The sequence below is a fragment of the Tenrec ecaudatus genome, chromosome 16 (assembly GCF_050624435.1).
Source record: "Tenrec ecaudatus isolate mTenEca1 chromosome 16, mTenEca1.hap1, whole genome shotgun sequence".
In the NCBI taxonomy this organism is placed as follows: domain Eukaryota; kingdom Metazoa; phylum Chordata; class Mammalia; order Afrosoricida; family Tenrecidae; genus Tenrec; species Tenrec ecaudatus.
The window spans coordinates 60,897,031-60,915,101 of record NC_134545.1 but is presented as its reverse complement, the minus strand read 5'-3'; the positions used below and the strand labels follow the sequence as shown (position 1 = coordinate 60,915,101).

Here is an 18,071-nt window from a genome sequence, read left to right as displayed (position 1 = left end):
AATTCCTTTGGGGAACCAATAAGAGTGTGAATTCTAAAAATTAATAAACCAGGCCTGAACCCACTTGTTTATTAATTAAATTGCAGGTTCTTTCTTGGGAGAAACTGGAAAATAATTTTCCTGCAGTCTTTAAATTTTGATACTATCAAGACTAAGTGGGAATCAAGAACTTTGTATAAAGAATGATACCATAGAAGGTCCAAGCAGATACAGAAAAAATTTACATTGCATTTCAGGACACTTGCAAAAATGAAACATGTCATTCACAAATTAAGCAATATTAATCAGTAGATAAAGTACTAATTCAATACATCAGGTTGCAAGTAGAAGTTTTTCTTATATATTTGATGTTCCATAATTCTATTGCTGTCCTTAGAAAATCAAATGGATTCCAATCCTAATTAACATTCTCTATCGGAACATAGTTATTCAACATTAATACATTAATACCACATTATATTGCTCAGTATGGTTTTTGTAAATCAAAATCTTCTCAAGGATGATCATTCTCTCCACAAAAGCTGGTTTGTTTTTTGTTTTGTTCTTTTAATTCCACTGCCCTTGGCCAACCTACCAATTCTCTCCGTGGTACACAGCAGAAATGCAATCCTCAATGGATTGAGCACCTCATTTGTTTATGTATTTATAAATGTCTTGCTACATGCTAGACTCAGCTCTGAGCTCTTTAAAAGCTGTATTCAATCTTTCTATTTGTTTCATCCCCCAAACAAAAAATGGCTTATGATACAAAGTTATCATTTCAGCAAAGTATGTTTTTCATAAAATTAGGATGTTATGAAACTTAGTGATTTAGCCCTGCAATAGAGTTTTATTTACTCAATTCACCATCATCCCAAAATTATGATTCCATTTTCCTCATTCTAAAATGACAGCTATGTTGTTTTCTTATTGAAAACAAATATTCATTCATTTTAGAAACATATAACAATATAAATAAGCAAACAAGTGACAAATTAACCCTAAAACCACAACTTCCATGTTTAGTTATCTGGATTTTTAGCTCCACAAAAAAACTTACTTTACAACAATGAAGATTGTTTTCTTTTAATACCTATAACACAACAGATGGATGGATGGATAGATTGTGATGAGTTATACAAGTCCCCAATAAAATGATTTTTTTAATTGAAATTGGGTGGCAAAACTAGGGTTCAAACATCACTTCAATGTGAATTAGATGTCATGTCTATTTTATTTCTCAAATGTTTTTGACCATACAAAAGTCAATTCGGGTTGTTACCTGAGTGGAGCTATGCTTTACAATCTCATGGAAAATGGCCTAAATGTTCTCCATAAGATTTCTGGAGCACTTTTTCAGAATAAGCATATTTTTATGGAAATCAAGACAGTAGGCAAGATACCCATTCATGAGCCCCTAAACTGTATAACAACTTAAGAATTGTATGTCATTCTTCCAAGATTGCCTTAACATGAAAGATCTCCATCTAGGCTTCTCAGCAAAAACCTTTGCATTAGGACTGGGACACAGAGGGAGATATGGCCATGGTGGCTTAGTCAATATTTGATACCCTTCTGTGACACCTGAAAATGCACTTAACACTCTCGTCCAACATGGAGCCTCAGAATGCCTGGGAAGTCACTGAACCCAGCTCTAGTCCCTTTGTCTCATTAATTAGCCTCTCCCTCACCATCATCTCCCCCTCAAAAAATCCTTTGCCACCTATGTTAGACAGGGTTCTCTAGAGAAACAAAGCCAGAACACTAATAATTTTATATATATTTATATAGATAGATAACATACGAAAAAACAGTTAATTAAATTATAAAGCAGTACAAATGGCTCAGTGCAATTCACTCCCTTGAGACAGTTGTGAGACACAAGTCTTGAGGGCCGGCTGGGTAGTCCTCTGTGGAGCAATTCAGGCCATCAGGGCACAGGTAGCAAACAGCAAGGCAGGTCACCAACAGTCAGCCAGATGACAGCGTCCGACAGTCCCCAGTTCAAGAGATGTACATTCCAATGGCATGGCGAAGAAGGTCTTGAAGGAACCTCAAGTTGCAGCGACACAGTCCACGGGTTAGGTGTCCCACAGGTGGTGTAGCTTGCAAATTGAGGCACAGAACAAGCAAGGCAGTCGCACATTGGTCCATTGGTCAAAGAGCAAGAGACAAGAAGGGCAAGGCTTACTGAGCCATTTATCTCTCCGCCCTTCAATTAATCCCACATGTGTTTTTCGATCAGGTTGGCCGAATAAACTACCTACCTCACCACCTTTTCATGACAAAACCCATGAGGATCTCCAAAGTAAAATGGAATACTACGCGTGTATGTTTTACTATGTGCCAATTTGAGAGGGCAGCTTTGCTCTCTGAGTGATCTTAAGGGACAGTGGCCCTAAAATAACTGAAAAGGCAACAAGGCATAGAGCACGGGTTGGGATAGCCTATTTTGTACTTAACAAAATCCTGAATGCTCACATTTGCCTTTTCTGTTGTTGATTTCTACTTTTTATGGTTTGGGTGAAAGTTTATGGAGCCAACTCGTTTTCCACTCAAGAATCCATGTCCATTTGTTCCACAACAATGGTGGCAATCCCCACAATGAAACTGCACTCTTCCATCTTCCCCCACTGTGTTGCCTTCTTTCCTCCTCTCTTCTGTCCCTTCCTACCATCTGTGCTTTTTCGGGTAACAAGGAGTGTTTTCCTCCTGGATGTTATTGTACATCTCATTGGTCTGTCTATTGTTTGGCTAAAAGTTGACCTATAGGGGTCAGTTTACTGAAGGGGATTCACATCCGTCTCTATCAGATCAGTAGTCTAGTCGTTCATATGCCTTTTAGTTGTGTTCCACATTTTTCTCCAATTCTACCTGGAGCCCTCCATGAGGCTTCCTTGCAGAGGTGTTCGCAGTGCGGCTGCGCACCATCAGTGCGGTTCTTCTGTTTTCAGGGTATTCGGTACACACTGTGGTTTGCACGGTCCATTGACCAAGTGCTTCTTTGTGCCTTTGATGCTAATCGCTCCTCCTTACTCCAGATGGAGAGCGATCAATAAATCCTCTAAGACGGCTTCACGCAAGCTTTTAAGACCCCAGATCCTACTCACCTAAGTAGGAGGTAAATCATCGCGTGTGTGGACTATATTATGCCAATTTGATGTCCCCTGAGACAGGGGTCCTTAGGCCCCAGGCCCAGGGGTTCATTCCTTCCAGGCCTTTGGTTACGGCTAAGAAATTTCCATAACTTAATTTCCCGTGGTCTGCTGTACTCTGTACATAGGAAGTAATATCACCTTCTCACACCTGTGCAGTCTGCCTCACTCTGTTTGGTAGGAGAATACTTCTTAAATGAGGATTAGACTTCGTAAATATATTTTTATTGTCTTTTACCGCGCTTATTTTTGTTTCGAAGGAGAGATTCCAAAATTATGGCGTACATTGATGGCAAGATTAGTACACTGTATACCTCTACAAATTTCCAGAAATATTTCTAGACAAGCACCCTACTGCCATCGAGTCAATGCCAACTCATAGTGACACTATAGGACAGGATAGAACTGCCCCTGTGGGTTTCTGAGACTGTAACTGTGTTCGGGAGTAGAAAGCCCTGTCTTTCTCCCTTGGTGCATCCGGTGGTTTTGAACTTCTGGCCTTTCAGATAGCAGCCCAAAATATAACTACCATGCCACCAGGCATAAGCTTTACAAAATCCGAGTTGTTCACATTGCAACTTAATGACAGTATGCTTTAATGTGACTGAACTAGAGGGACAAAATAAGCATCATAATTATGATCCATATTCTATTTTTCCATAACCTGTTTCTGAGGCAAAAGCATGGCCACTTCCTAAAGAAATTGGTTTCAGCTAACCTTCTAAGCACTGTTGGGATAGTCCTCGACTTGAAAAGCCTGTGCCTTTTTTTTTCTTCATTCTTTCATAACTCCCACCTACTCCAACGGCCAGGACAGAAATCATTTACCTCAGAAACTTTCTTGGTCTAGCAAGCCTTCCTTGAGGATTGTAGCCTTATTTCATAACCTTTCTGTACTCTTGGACCTAATTTATGTGATATCCTTTGAATTTTGGAACACTGTTTTGATCTGTTCCTGTATCAGTACACATATTTTCCATTCCTCCAAGAACATTACCATTTTTAATGAATAAATAAACTAAAGGTGCTGTTCTATGAGAAATGTAAAGCTTCCTGAGAAAGGAAATGCATTATGGATGCTACTTACGTAATGCCTTGCCTTACGTCATGCTACTAAAAGACAATTGCATTCATTTCTGCGCTGCAAAGCATGCTGGTCTTTCAGTTTAGGACCAAGTATACAGACATGTTTAGTTTTTCTCCCTCACTGTTTTCATTTACCTCTTGCTTTGGTGCAACAAGGATACCTTGTGTCTCTAAGTCAGGTCCTTGTGCAGTTTGCACTTAGCTATGTTTTGTTCTAAGCAAACTCACTTCAGTATACCATTAGCAAGTATCTAGGATTTATTGACTCAATCTTATGGGAGGACTGTTAATAGTTTCCCTCTTAGAAGAAGACCTTGGCCCTATCTATTATGTGTCCATACTGTGCACTTGCAAACCAATTTGGTGATTGAGTGAGGAGCGCCATAGCTGCTTAGTGAGCAGAGACTGCAACACAAGGTCCCAGCTGCCACGGACAGTCCTGACAGTCAATCCTGGGATTGGTAATCCCTCTCTGCACCTCTCAGCTTTCTTTTCCTCAGCTGTGAGTTAGAATGATAATAGTATCTATTATTAAGGATAATCATAGGGATACCCTGGGAGCTGAAAGAAGGGATGCGTGTAATTCAAATGCCTGCTTCAATACATTTCAGTGTTAATCAGACATTACAAATAAATATTATGTTAAAAAGATGTAACTCTGTTACTTGGCCTCGCTATGCAGTTGTGTCCTCACCATGAAATGGTGACAAAAGAGGGCTACTGGTCCATAGGCTCGCGGTGAGCCTACATGAGATAGTCAGTGTAAAGCCGGTAGAGAACATTTGCCAGTGTTCCATAATGGATAACTGCCCCCCCGCCCCCCCCCGCGCCCCCCCCCACAGATGATCATCATCACGATCCTCTTCGTCCTTCACATCATCACTCTTAGTTCCCGGTCTCGGACAATAACATTGGCATTAGGACATTATTTCTGGTGAATCAAAATGTGTGTTAAAGCAGAGACTCAATCGGATAAATAAGAAAGCAAAAGGATACTGTGTCACTTGTCCAAGACTTTGGGGAAATGAGAAGGCTTTCTACTCCCATAAGGATTTTAATCTCAGAAACCCACCAAGGGAGTGCTACAACCTTGAGTCCTTTTTGACACATAGTAATTCCTCCTCCCGAGAAACAACTAGGGGATTTAAACTGCCAAACTTGCAGGTAACAGGCCCAGACATACTCCCCAGAGCCTCCAGGGCTCCTAAAGTCGAGTAAAGAAGGCACAAAATACTGGTAACCTTAATTCTCATTCTAAATGTCTCAGTTGACCATACCCATGAAGAAAGCATGGTTATAATTCAATGGTTGAATTTCCTGGTGGTCTGGTTCTAAATGTGAATGTACGATCATTATCGTCATAAGGCAATGGGGAGAGAATAAAAGATAATGTGATCCACTAACTCCACCTCCCCACCCCGCCCCCCACCTTGGGAGGAAAGCACAGCGCTAATTTTGGTAGAATAATGTTCTCTTTCCTCAACCATGACTTGGATAACTAGAAACAAAATCAATGGCTGACGGCATTCAATGTTATCACACAACGTTTCAAACGGAAACAGAATGGAGTCACGTTATTTTTTTTCATGTAGCTCAGAGCACATGACACAAACACGCATACAATGAGAGACACAAGAAGGCAAGGAAGAAATAAAACAGGCAAGGCTGATAAATCCAAGGCACAATGAAAGCGCTGTTGGAGTAACTCAAACTCTAAAGATGCGTTTCAGGAAATAAGGCCAGTAAATGTGAAAGGGGAGAGATATCCTATCTTGCAGGAGAAGTTTTCCAGTGCCCTGTTGGCCATCTGGAACCCATTCAGTCTGCTTCCAAATCCCTCCATCTCGCCCTCTCTGAAGTTCAAAAGGATCAGCAAGGATAAGTACTTCTATTTCACAACTTTCTCTCTGACATCTTTATTAACATTTTTTACTAGAGGAAGGTACATAGTGTCAAATACTATAGTTAGATCACACAAACAGGTTCCAAGTTTGTGAATCCAGGCCATGGAGCATGCTCCTGTCAAGACTAGGTTTCTAATTTCTGTCCCAATTGCAGTTCCAGTAATGAAACATGTATTTTGCATTCCTTTGTTTGTTTTTCCACACTTGGTTGAGATATAAGATCAGTTTAGGCTCGCACATCTTTTGACGCCTAGTTCATCTTTCCTGTTTCCAGGCTTAAGCCATCCAATCTCTAACAGTATACTAAATGATTTATGGTGAAGGATTTATTCCGACTCTTTCACTTAAGAGGCGAGGATGAGTGTGAAAGGAAGTCAACCTTTATTGGTCTTCTTCGGTTACATAAGAGATGTCCCAGTGAACACTAGGTGTAACCCCTGTCTGGATTTTCTCATCTCCCAGAAACACTTACAATACCTGGCTCTTCTCTAAGGTTTCAGCTCAATATCCTGTCCTAAGGGAGGCCAAAATCAGACCTTCCCTGCCCTTGCCCTGACACCATAATACATATCACCCACCTAGCTCAGATGATTCTTTACTTTTAACCTTCTCATTCCTACTGATGAGTTCACATGTTGAGGAAGTGTTTAGTTGGTCATGTTCTGTGCTCTCTGTCCTACTCTGTCAGTAAATCAGGGTTGACTTGATGGCACCCTAAAGTAACTGGTTAAAATGGGAATCCTTTAAGGATCGCACTGTGTCTGTTTCATTCAACTCTGATTTCTCTGCCGGATCAGAGTTGAATAGATGCTCCATGTTTTTATTGAATGAAGACCAGTAAAGCTCCTCCGGAAGATCCACTCAAGATTCCCTACCTTAACCAACTCCGCCAGGATGTTCTCAACTAAGATGACCTTCAAATTCCTCTCCGGATGCAGATCTTGCCTATTTTCCCCACTGCTTCTTAAACTGGGCAGCCGTGAGTCAGAACTGAGTGGATGGCAGAGATTTGGGTTTTGGTTTCCCAAACGCTCTGCAGTCTCCCGCCTCCAGCCCATCACTGCATCACGCCCCTTTCGCTTCTAAATTGGTAAAGAGTGCAGCAGAAAAGAACAAGAGCTTTTGGCCTTCGCGTCTCTGCGCTCCCAATTGCCAATTAAGTGATCCTGGGGCTTCCCAGCTCCGTGCCTCAGTTTCTTCCTCTAAAGCTGGGAGAAAGCTGACATAGAAAATCCTTATACATGTTGTCAGGATAAAAATGGGATGAAAAGTCGGAAACATTTGGAATAGCTGGGGACATAGTACCCATTAAATGTTCATGAATATTACTGCACATTTTAGCAATGTGCTTGCTACCTTTCATTTTAAATTTCTAAGTGTGTTTGTTCTCTGCCTGCTTATGCAATGTCTAGCAGAGTGTCATGTTTACTTACCCAGGCAATTTGACAAATCGTTTTCCTATTGAGCACAAACAAGAGGAGGGGAAAAGGAGAGAACAAATGAAGATCCCTAATGGATGAAGCATCGCTCCTCGCTCGATGATACTGCACTTGCATTTTTGAAATGCTGATGAAGATGGTCGTGTGCTTAAAATTCTGTGTTCTTGCCCTGAAGTCAACTTACATTTCTACCTCTTCTCAGTTTTCTTCCTGCTTTCGACAGAACACACTTCAAACTTGTCACAACCTTGGAAATTGTTCTAGCCCTGGAGGAATTATGTTATCACTACTGGCTGGAAACCAACTAGCAGACTGTCTTTTATTTGACTTTACCAAAATAATAATTTAAAGATCCACTGGATGGCTGCTCAAACAATAGAAAATGAAAACAACAAAAACCAGGGGGGAAAGTTAGCACAGTGAGATAATATTTCATGATATAGAACTGCAAGTGAATATGCAAGCAAAATAAATAAGGGGCGGTTTGAAAAAGTCACATTCCACTAGCGCATATTCATTGAATTTAATAAGGTATGTGCCATTGGCTTACTCTCCTCATGCTATAGGATTCCAACAAATTAAAGTTCCCCACCTGGCAAGTCAGCCGTGCTGACGTAATGTTACTTGTCCCTCGACAGCTGAGTTCAGCATTTCTGGTTCAATTTTTCTCTTCCAAGGGATAGCTAAAGAAACATTCCTTGGACGTGCGGTATGTGTTTGCTACAGTTCATGAAAATTTACATTTTATAATTGACATTTTCTGTTCGTTGTTCCATATTTCCTGATTTGTTTGAGGAAAAGTATGAAATCACCATATTCAAATTATCTGTATAGTCCGAAGGAGATTTATGGGGCTGATAGAGAAAACAAGCTACAATTTTCCCCTTATGGGTGTACGTCGTCTAGTCCACAATTCAAGTATTATTCTGTGAACTTGTTTTCAATGTGGGAAAATGTCTTCCCCTTCTTCCTTTTGTTCTCATTTTCCTTCTCCTTCTCATTAATTTGCACAAATAGAACATATGTCCAATTGATGAAAGGGGTAATTGTTATACAAGTAATTTAAGAAAAAATAAGATATATATATATATATATATACACCTCTAAATGTCATTCTTCAGGAAATTTATTGTGGGTATCCCTCTAAGTGAATAGATAGATTCTAGCTTTTTATCTTCAATACTTGCATAATATTCAATAATATGGGCACATCACAATTTTTCAACTGTCCCAATGATGGATAATCAGATTTCTGGCAGTTATTCTTTTTGCCACTAACAATTGGAAGCAAATATCTTTGTATACCATAATAATTAAGCATAAAAATATAACATATTAATATATGGGTATTTTCCCAAAGGATAGATTTCAAACATTCAGAACAATGGGTCAAATGACCATTTAAATAGATCTACGTGGACTACCTGGGTGGTACAGAGAGTCTATGTGCCCCAAAGGGTTAATAATTTGAGTACTTCTACAGATGCCATCTGGATCTTAGTTGATAGCAATTCCATTTGCTTCACCCCAAATCTACACCCTCCTCTTTCCTCTCAAACCCCATGACTACACACACACACACACACACACACACACACACACAGCCTTGATCATTAGCAGGCGAAGAGGGGAGGTAAATGATTAGGAGTATATGCATATTAACTTGGGTGAAGGGGAAGGAAATGTGCAATAAGGTAGAGGTCAGCACAGAACGATCAAAGGAAGACACTAAGAGGATCAGAAAAGTCAAAGGCAATGGAGGTAAAGTACTATTATACACACAATCCTGCAGTAACAGTACCAATAATTCATGCAGCCATAGAAACAAGCTGAACAGGTGTGGGAATGTGATTAGGAATATATATATATATATATATATATATATATATATATACGACAGGCTTTGTATATGTATATGTATTTACATATGCTACAAATAGGTCCACAAATATAGAACACCCAAGGAGAAAAGTTAGAGGAATTTCTTACTCATAACCAAACACATAGGTCTCAGTATTGGGGTGCATCAAGGCCAACTGACATCACATAGTCAACAAAGAAAACATTCTACATCTAGTTTGAAGAGCAGCAGGGAGGATTGAAAAGCTATGAACTATTGGTCTTTCCCCAAACGGCGTAAAAAGGAGTGAAGAAAATCAAAGACAGAAGAAGGCAATTAGTCCTAAGACTGAATGGACCATTAACTTTAGTCTCCATGACTGCAATAGACGATTTTATGTCAGCTTGAAGATTTGTCAAAGTGTAGCAGAAGCCAGGCTGTCAATCAAATCTCAGCCTGAGGATGCTTCCTTGGGAGTTTGGCCTTCTTATAATGGGGAGACTGGGAACATTCCTCTCTCTCTGTCCCTCCACCTTGCTGCTTGATGGGACTCAGTAAGTGACCTTGAGAACTGGCTGTACCCTGCCATGTCTCTCTGCACCCTCTGGCCTGTGTGTGAGCTTCCTTCACTCTGCACCCTTACATGTAGTTATAGCTATATGAGACTAAAGAGAACGTATGGACAAGTACCAGAATCATAGACTGGACTTGGACTGGGCTGGGATGCCTTCTTTATAGGTATAATTGCTTCTTGGTGTAAAGTTCTTTCTTACACATAGTGAGTGTCACTGGATTTGTTTCTGTATACAACCAAGCCTAACACAATAACCCTGAGACCAGAAGAGCTAGATGGTGCCCAGGGACCACTGCTGACAACTCTGAAAAGTATCCTGGGTAGAGTAAGGAGAAAGTGTAGGGAAAAAAAATCATTCCAAAAAAAGGCATTATTCTGATAGAGACTTGTGAAACAGTCTATGGCTTTTAGTTACCCTTTAAGCCTGAAAGTGTATGAACTCAACCCCATGGTGCAACTTTGAGCCAAACAAGAGATAGGTCTATAAGTGAACCAGGGCACCAAGGAGGTATGTCCTGCGTAGAATGATAACTCATATGAGATAAAAAGGGTAGCATTTGCTTAAGGATCAAGTTCATAGGCAAGAAGAGATAGGAAGGATGAATGAAAGGGAATACAGGGAAGAGGAGGGATGTGTGCCGTTACATTGTGGAGACTGAAACTGAGGTCGTGATGCAAAATTTATATGAATTGTTGAATACAGGGCTGAATAGCTCTGTAAACCTTCACCAAGATCACAATAAAAAAAGCTTTAAAAATAAAAAAGAACAGGAAAAACAGAACTTCATCATAGAAATGAAATGGACCATAAACCTTTTTGTTACCATGCATATCAATGATAATTCCCTACACATTTAGTAACATATCTTTAGATTTTTCTAATCAGATTTATGGCCAAGTAATGTGTGGACTGTTTTCACTAGCCAAATGACCATGTTTGCAAACCAGTCCTATATGGTAAACTTCCAAAGAACAAAGCATGACTAATCATGTTCTGGTTAGCTCATTTTCAAAGACTCCCTGACATTTTTTATAAAAACTCAATTCTATCAGTCTGTTTCTTTTATTATTTTCAAATATTAGTTTAGACATTAAGCCAGCAAGATGCTCATTAATTAGTGCTATATATATCACAGGCTAGTAAATATGAAAAACAGGTGAGATTTCTTTTCTACTTTTTGTTCTAAAAACCAAAAACCAAACCCACTGTGACGGAGTTGAGGGTGACTCATAGTGACCCTACAGGACAGAGTGGAATGACCCTGGTGAGTATCCGAAGATGTAGAAAGCCCCGTCTTTCTCACTTGGAGCCACTGATGGTTTTGAACTGTGGATCTTGCAGTTAGCAGCCCATTGTGGTTTATTGGTGGGTCCCTGAAGTAAAATGAGGAATCTTCCTCTCACTGCCATCCAGTTGGTTTCAATTCCCAGCGACCCTATAGGACAGGGTAAAACTGTCCCAGTGAGTTTCAGAGGCTAGAAGTCTTTATCAGAGTGGAAATCTTCATGTTTCTCTCAAGTGATAAGTACAGATGGAAGATGTGTCATCGACCCAAGGAAGAACAGAAAATGATAGAACTGAAAATCTGAAGATGTATACCAGATTTAAAATTTTTCACTTTTCATCAGTATAATTCTCCCATTTAATCCTCTAACAATCTTTAGAGAATCAAATCAAATATGTGTAAAAAGAAGGCTGAGGGAGGTTATGTAACTTAATGCCCAACAGTAAGTAGTCAAGTCCAGATATTTCCATTATCTTTCAATTATGAAGCTCTGAATGTAAAAGTTGTGATGTCTTCTATTGAACTTGGCTTATAACGGACCATTTACAGAGTTTTGCCCCAATGCTTTTTTCCTGGACGGGTTGTAAGTTGCATACCTGCATGAATCACTTGTCCATGAGGTTAGGGGCATAAAGGTCAAGTTCACTGGGCTGCAGTATTTCCACACAACTAGAGTGTTTTGACTCAACATTAGAGAACACCTACCCTTTGGGTGGAGGGTGAGGGGTGAATAGGGAGGTGTATTTCAGGTCCTGCTGAGCTGGCTCCTCTTATGAGGTTGATATTTCTCCTGGGATCTAAGACAATAGGTGGCAGACTATTGTACATGCACACTTGTCAGCGTCAGACTTCTTTCTACTGGTACTGAGCTATTTCTACCCTAATGGATTACAGCCACTCAGTAAAAACTAAATGCATCTTATATGACCTGCTGGGTGAGCAAACATTTCCCTCCCCTTTTGTTTCTTTAACTCTAAGGCTTATTTGAGGAGCTAAAGTCATTTTTTCTTGCAGATTTCCAAAAGACACACTCAAATCTCTTAGGTTTAAATGACTTCATTTGGGGGAGGGAGAATATCACTCTATTAAACTAGCATTGTACTTGAACTTTTTTCTCCCCATGGATAATTCCAGAAATTTTGCAAAACTAAAATTTAAGAAAGATTCACATCATCATAAGAGAGTCTCATCTTTGGGCTCTCATAGACTATGCAGGCTTTTTAACTTCATCTGTAAAATGCTGGAGAAGGGCTTAGTTTTCCGAATAGAGTGCTTCACTTTAATGCCACTGTGTTTGTATTGCTGGAATTGGTTCCATTATTTTCTCACGCCGTGCATTAGGTGTACTTTTTAAAACGCACAGTCTTGCCATTTTAAAAATTAATCAGGGGAGCGGTCTCATTAGAATCAGTTTGGAATGAAAATGTACCGCAAGAAGGGAGCTAGGAAAGGGACCCTGCAGTAAGTGACAAGAAAATCTTTTTTCTCCCCCCTCACTTCTTCTGTTTCCATTCAAGTGTCTGGGATAGAAATAAATCACCATGCAAAAGCTCTTGTATGGACCACTACCTGCTGGTCTGGGCTGAAGTACCCACCACCATCTGCTGGTCTGGGCAACCCATCTCCATCCTCCAAGCTCCAAATTCACCAACCCAGAAACCTGAGGCTGAAGTGCTGCCAGGATAGCAGAGAGCCGTGACTGAAAGGAAGCGGGGTGACTGAAGCCCACAGGCACAGCCAGGCGTTGCTGGTCCTGGGAGGCTGTCTGGTGTCCTTTGGCTCTTCCAAAGGTGGCTGGTGCTCAGTGAACTGCACGCACGCCGAACAACTCGCGCGCACCCACCCACCCCAACTCAGAAAGCAGAGAGAACACCGCACCCTCCTTTCCTAATGAACCCCGAAATTGGGGGCACTTTCGGCAAAGTAGACCAGTGCTTCCGTTCCCTTTTCTCTCCTTCCAAGTTCCCCAAACCAGGACTGAGTGACTAGCAGTTGCGCTCCCAGCTCCAACCTCCCCAACACCGGGTACCCCAGGCGAGCTCACCAGCCACGCCAGCATCTCCCGCGCCCAAGAGGCTCCCAGGGAGGACAAAGCAGATCGGAACCAGAGTTAGGGAGTCCGCGGGCAGGGAGCACACGTGCGATGGGGCCCCGGTTCCCCGCAAACCCCGCGCGCTCTCCCGGCCCCGCGGCGCGCTCACCATTTGTATCCTCGGCCGCGCTTGAACTTGAGCGTGAGCGCAGTCTCTAGGCAGAGCAGAAGGTTGAGCAGGGCGAGCAGCCAGTACCAGGGCTCCTTCTTCACCGCGGTCACTCGCCAGACCCCGACCAGCGAGTGCAGCACGAAGAGCAGCCGGGTGGTCAGCGCGTTCAGCAGCACCAGCAGCTCCATGCCGCCCCGCCGGCCCGCGTCTGCGCTCGGCCGCCCCGGCCGGAGCCCCGCAGCCCGCCCCGGGGGCCGGAGCGCCACGGTGCTGAGCCCCAGCCGCCGCGCCCGCCGGCCCTGCGCGCCCTGGGCGGCCGGCGGAACGGAGGGCGCCGCTCGCCCTCCCCCAAACTTCCTGAAAACTCTTTCCAGCGAGGGGACTACGAGCCCAGCCCCCGCGCCCGCGGGGCTGCCCTGGGGGGGTGGGGCCTCGCCGCCCGGTCTCGGGGCGTTATCTTCCTGCGTGGCCCAGCCCCCTCCTCATTCCTGCCGCCTGGCTCCATCCTGTCCCCCATCCCCGCCCCCCACCCCTCTGGGGAAGCCACTGAACCCCCTCCCTCTGCGGGGTGGGGAAGAGCAGGGAGGGGGCTGAAGGTTCAGGTGGCATGGGGCGGGGGGTGTTAGGGGGCGCACCTGTGGCACCTCCTCTCTTCTCCACTGAGTCATTCACTCCCCCGTTTCCCAGGCTCTCACGGTGACTGTGGAAACGAAAAGGGAGGCGAACCCAAGAATTCGCTGTCCAAGCAGTGTGGAAACGCAGTTCCTGCCACTTTGCAGAATTAAAACTTCCCAGGACTGGAGAGGGTCGCTTCGAGTCCAAATTGCTCCCTGGCAGGTACTTGGATTTGTTCCCTAGACGTGCTGGGCTTCTGAAAGCGCTTCACCTCCCTCTGGAATAAAGGGTAGCGGGCGATGTGGTGGTCGCTTGGTGGTGGAGGTGGTACTTGTGGCGGATACTTGTGGGTCTGTGATCAGCATGGTGGGCAGTTCAAAACCACCAGCATCCCCTAGGGAGAAGCGCTAGGCTTCCTATTTCTGTCAGAAACTCACTCACAGCTGAGTTTTGAAGGAACTTTTTTTTTAATTGGGGGTGGGGAGGGTGGTGGAAGATGAGGCTTTCTATTCCTATAAAGTTACAATCTCAGAAACACAAAAGTGCCCTATAGGGTCACTTTGAGTCAGAATTGACTCGATGTCAGCTAGTTTGGTTTTGATTTGAGAAACTCTTTTGGTATGTTGATATTATTAAAGCAAAGAAATCTTTATTCTGTTCACTCCCTCTCCCGCAGCCCCACCTACTATCTCTACAACTTTTTCTTTTTTTATCCTAAAAGGATGTGAGTTGGACAGAAGGGAGGATAGAGGGGCAAGTGCGGGAAGAGCTAGCAGTGCTCTCCGCATGAATTAAACTCTGGTCACCCATGAATTAAACTCTGGTCTTTCTAGCACCCAAAGCAAAGAAAAACCTGAAAGCAGAATTTCCCCCAAACACCTTCATGAATTTTTGTTATGCTTTTTCACCATCTGCACCACTATTTACTTAATATTTTAAGGGAATGGAATTTTTACTAAATGAAATTTATTTTCAAAGGGAAGCTTTAGTCACTTCTAAATGGGAAACCATTCTGAATGGCTGTCAATGGAAGCCACCTGGACCGTTCACCTGAACTAACTAATTACAAAATCATATAACAAGCAATTGCAAAAACAAATAAAAGAAATGAAACTAATTCACTACAATCTCCCTGGATATTAATGCCTTCCAAGACTGTATGCCTCACACTTCCTCTGTCTTCATTTAAAAGAAATAGAGACCCATGAGTCCTATGACAGAGCCCTGGTGGTTGTGTGGGTGTGTTGGGCAAAATCAGGAGTTCGAAACCACCAGCTACAGGGCTTGTGAAAGACAGGAATTCCTACTGTCATACAGAGCTCCCATCTCAGAAGTTCACAGGAGCAGTGCTACCTTGTCTCATGGGGTCTCTGTGAGTCAGAATGAACTTGCTGGCAGTGAGTTTGGTTTTCTGGCTACCCCCAGGACTAAGGTGTCTTGGTGGCACCCTGACTGGGCTCTGGACTTCCTAGGGAAAGATTCCTAGTTGGAATGCCCCGAACCAGCTCTGAGTGTGAAAAGACTTAAAGATCTGCTTATGTAAACAAGGTTGCCATTGTTCTTCTTAGGTGCCATCCATCAAGTGGGTTCTGGTCCAATGGAAAGAAGAATGGCCGGGTTCTGGGCCATCCTCCCATTGCTGCGTTGAGCCCATTGTTGAGCTGAATCGGTACATCCATCTCCTGGAAGGCCTTCCTCTTGGTTGGAGCTCCTCTGCTTTCCCAAGCTCGAGGTCCTTTTCCAGGCGCTGTTCTCTCCAGACCACATGGCCACAGAATGTCAGGTGGAGGGTTGCCTTCTTTGCTTCCAAGGAGCATTTTGGCTCTACTTGTTCTGTTTGGTGTGCGTGCCAACGAGTCGCGGTACCCTGTACACAATATAACTAAGCACTGCCTCCTCCTGTGTTCCTATTTTCAGGCTCATTGTTGCAGCCACTGTGCCAATCCATCTTGGTGAGACTCTTTCTCTTTTCTACTGACCCTCTGTTTTATTTAGCATGATGCCCTTCTCCGGTTTCTTGATAAAATACCCAAAGTACATGAGAAGACGTTTTACCAGCCTCACATCTACGAGAAACTCTGGCTATATTTCTTCCAGGTCATATTGCCATCTAGGAAAGCCCATGCTGCAGTTGTGTTGTCACAATGGGTTATGGGCAGAATCTAGGAACAATTCCTTAGAGAAATATTTGTGGGAGGAGATTTTCTTAAGACGAACTCTGAATGTGGAGATATTGGTGCTAAATTCTCTGGACGCAGGGAACCTGGAGCAGAACGCTGAACGGGGCTTCTGGGTAACTGAGTACTGCAATTACAGGACAGTCTGAAGCGCATGTCCTTCAAGGGGGAAGGGATCATCACCTTCCATGGGAAGATACTAACAGCTCAGCCAAGGAGCTGTGCATTGAATGGTTTGACATTCGCCTAAGTAGACACTTTCCCTGAGAAACTGCTGAAGCACAGTATTCTTCAAAAGATCAGCTATCCTCCCTGTTCTTAGCTTTATCTTCCCCTCGGGTCACAGAGAAATTGGCTAAAATATTCATGTTTCTTTGTTTGCCTTCAGATGATTGCTAACAGACCCTCTGTGTAGCAGCTTGTCATAGAACACAGGGTACATGACGAGAACTATATAAAAACCTGCTTCTAATAAAGAAGCGAGCCTCAGAGTCTCTTCTTCAGCCCCTATGTCCCAAACTTTGCTGTTCCTCTCTTTTGTCTCTTTTATCCATTTTATAATTGCAACCGTGCCCCTCTTGTCGCTGGTCAATTTGTGAGCGGCTCTCACAAATACTCTTTTTACCACATCGGGCAGGGAAACATAAAAATCTTTCTTGGATAAAATCATACCTTTTATTCCCAAAACCATATAAAAATTGGATTGTATGATCAATGCTTCTATAAGATGTTAAAAGTACTTAAAAGGAAACCAGCAATGAGTGTCCTTCAGTGAAAGAGCCCGACAGTTCTGTGACACTTTGGAACCCATTAGGAGAGTGTAGTAGATTGCTATGGACGTCAGCCATCCAGCAAGGGCTCACTACTTCTGTGTCCCATCATGTCTATTGCAGCTCACAGTGATGCTGTGTGACACACTGCAACTGCCCTTGTGTGGCTTTCTAGGCTGTACTCATGGGAACAGACCAATAGGTTCTTTTTGCCCCTGGAGTCACCTCCAGCCTTTTTGCTAGCAGTTGTGCCACCGGGGATTCTTAAGGGTATATTAGCTTCCTGGATTTCCTGGCTCAACCGCTTAATAGCGGTGGCCTTGGTTTTTCAGTGTTCTCATCTGTTAGTGGAGTAATACGTATGACTATTCACAGGGCCATTGTAGAGATCAAATGTGTGAATTCCCATAAAGCACAACATAAAAGTGCTTGGAAAACCAATAGTGAATATTGTTGAGACGAAGAAATTTAGCCCACATTACACAATAATAAGAATAGTGAAGAGACACTGGCCATCCCCTCGCAGATGGGTCACAATGAAGGGATGAGCCAGCCCAGGGTGCAGCATCGCACTGAGGAATCACACAACTTTCCTCTAGGTTTTTAATGCTTTCTCCCGCCCACTATCATGACTCCAATTCTACCTTACAAATCTGGCTAGACCGGAGCATATACACTGTACAGATAAGAGCTCTTGGCACACAGAATCCAGGACAGATAAGCCCCCCAGGAGCAATAATGGGGGTAGGAATACCATGAGGGTAGGGGAAGTGGAGCGAAGGAAGGGGAAATCAATCACAATGATCAACATATAACCACCCCAAGATGATGAACAACAGACATGGGTGAAGGCAGACAGCAGATGGTGTAAGATATGAAAATGATAATAATTTATATTTTATCAAGGGTTCATGAGGGTGAGAGTGGGGGAGGGAGGAAAAAGTGAGGAGCTGATATCATGGACTCAAGTAGAAAGAAAATATTTGGAAAAGGATGATGGCAACATTTTTACAAATGTGCTTGACACAATGGTTATATGGAT

The 18,071-nt window shown here is 43.0% G+C and overlaps 1 protein-coding gene across 1 annotated transcript in view; it reads right to left on the bottom strand.

Moving 5' to 3' along the window:
* Window positions 1-13,704, bottom strand: part of TMEM26 (transmembrane protein 26) — a 55,329-nt gene extending 41,625 nt beyond the window's left edge. Inside the window, exon 1 of the mRNA XM_075534468.1 lies at window positions 13,465-13,704. Within this exon, the coding sequence (XP_075390583.1) occupies window positions 13,465-13,655 (191 nt within the window). The 5' untranslated portion in view covers window positions 13,656-13,704. The remainder of the gene's footprint in view (window positions 1-13,464) is intronic.
* Between the last annotated feature and the right edge of the window lie 4,367 nt (window positions 13,705-18,071).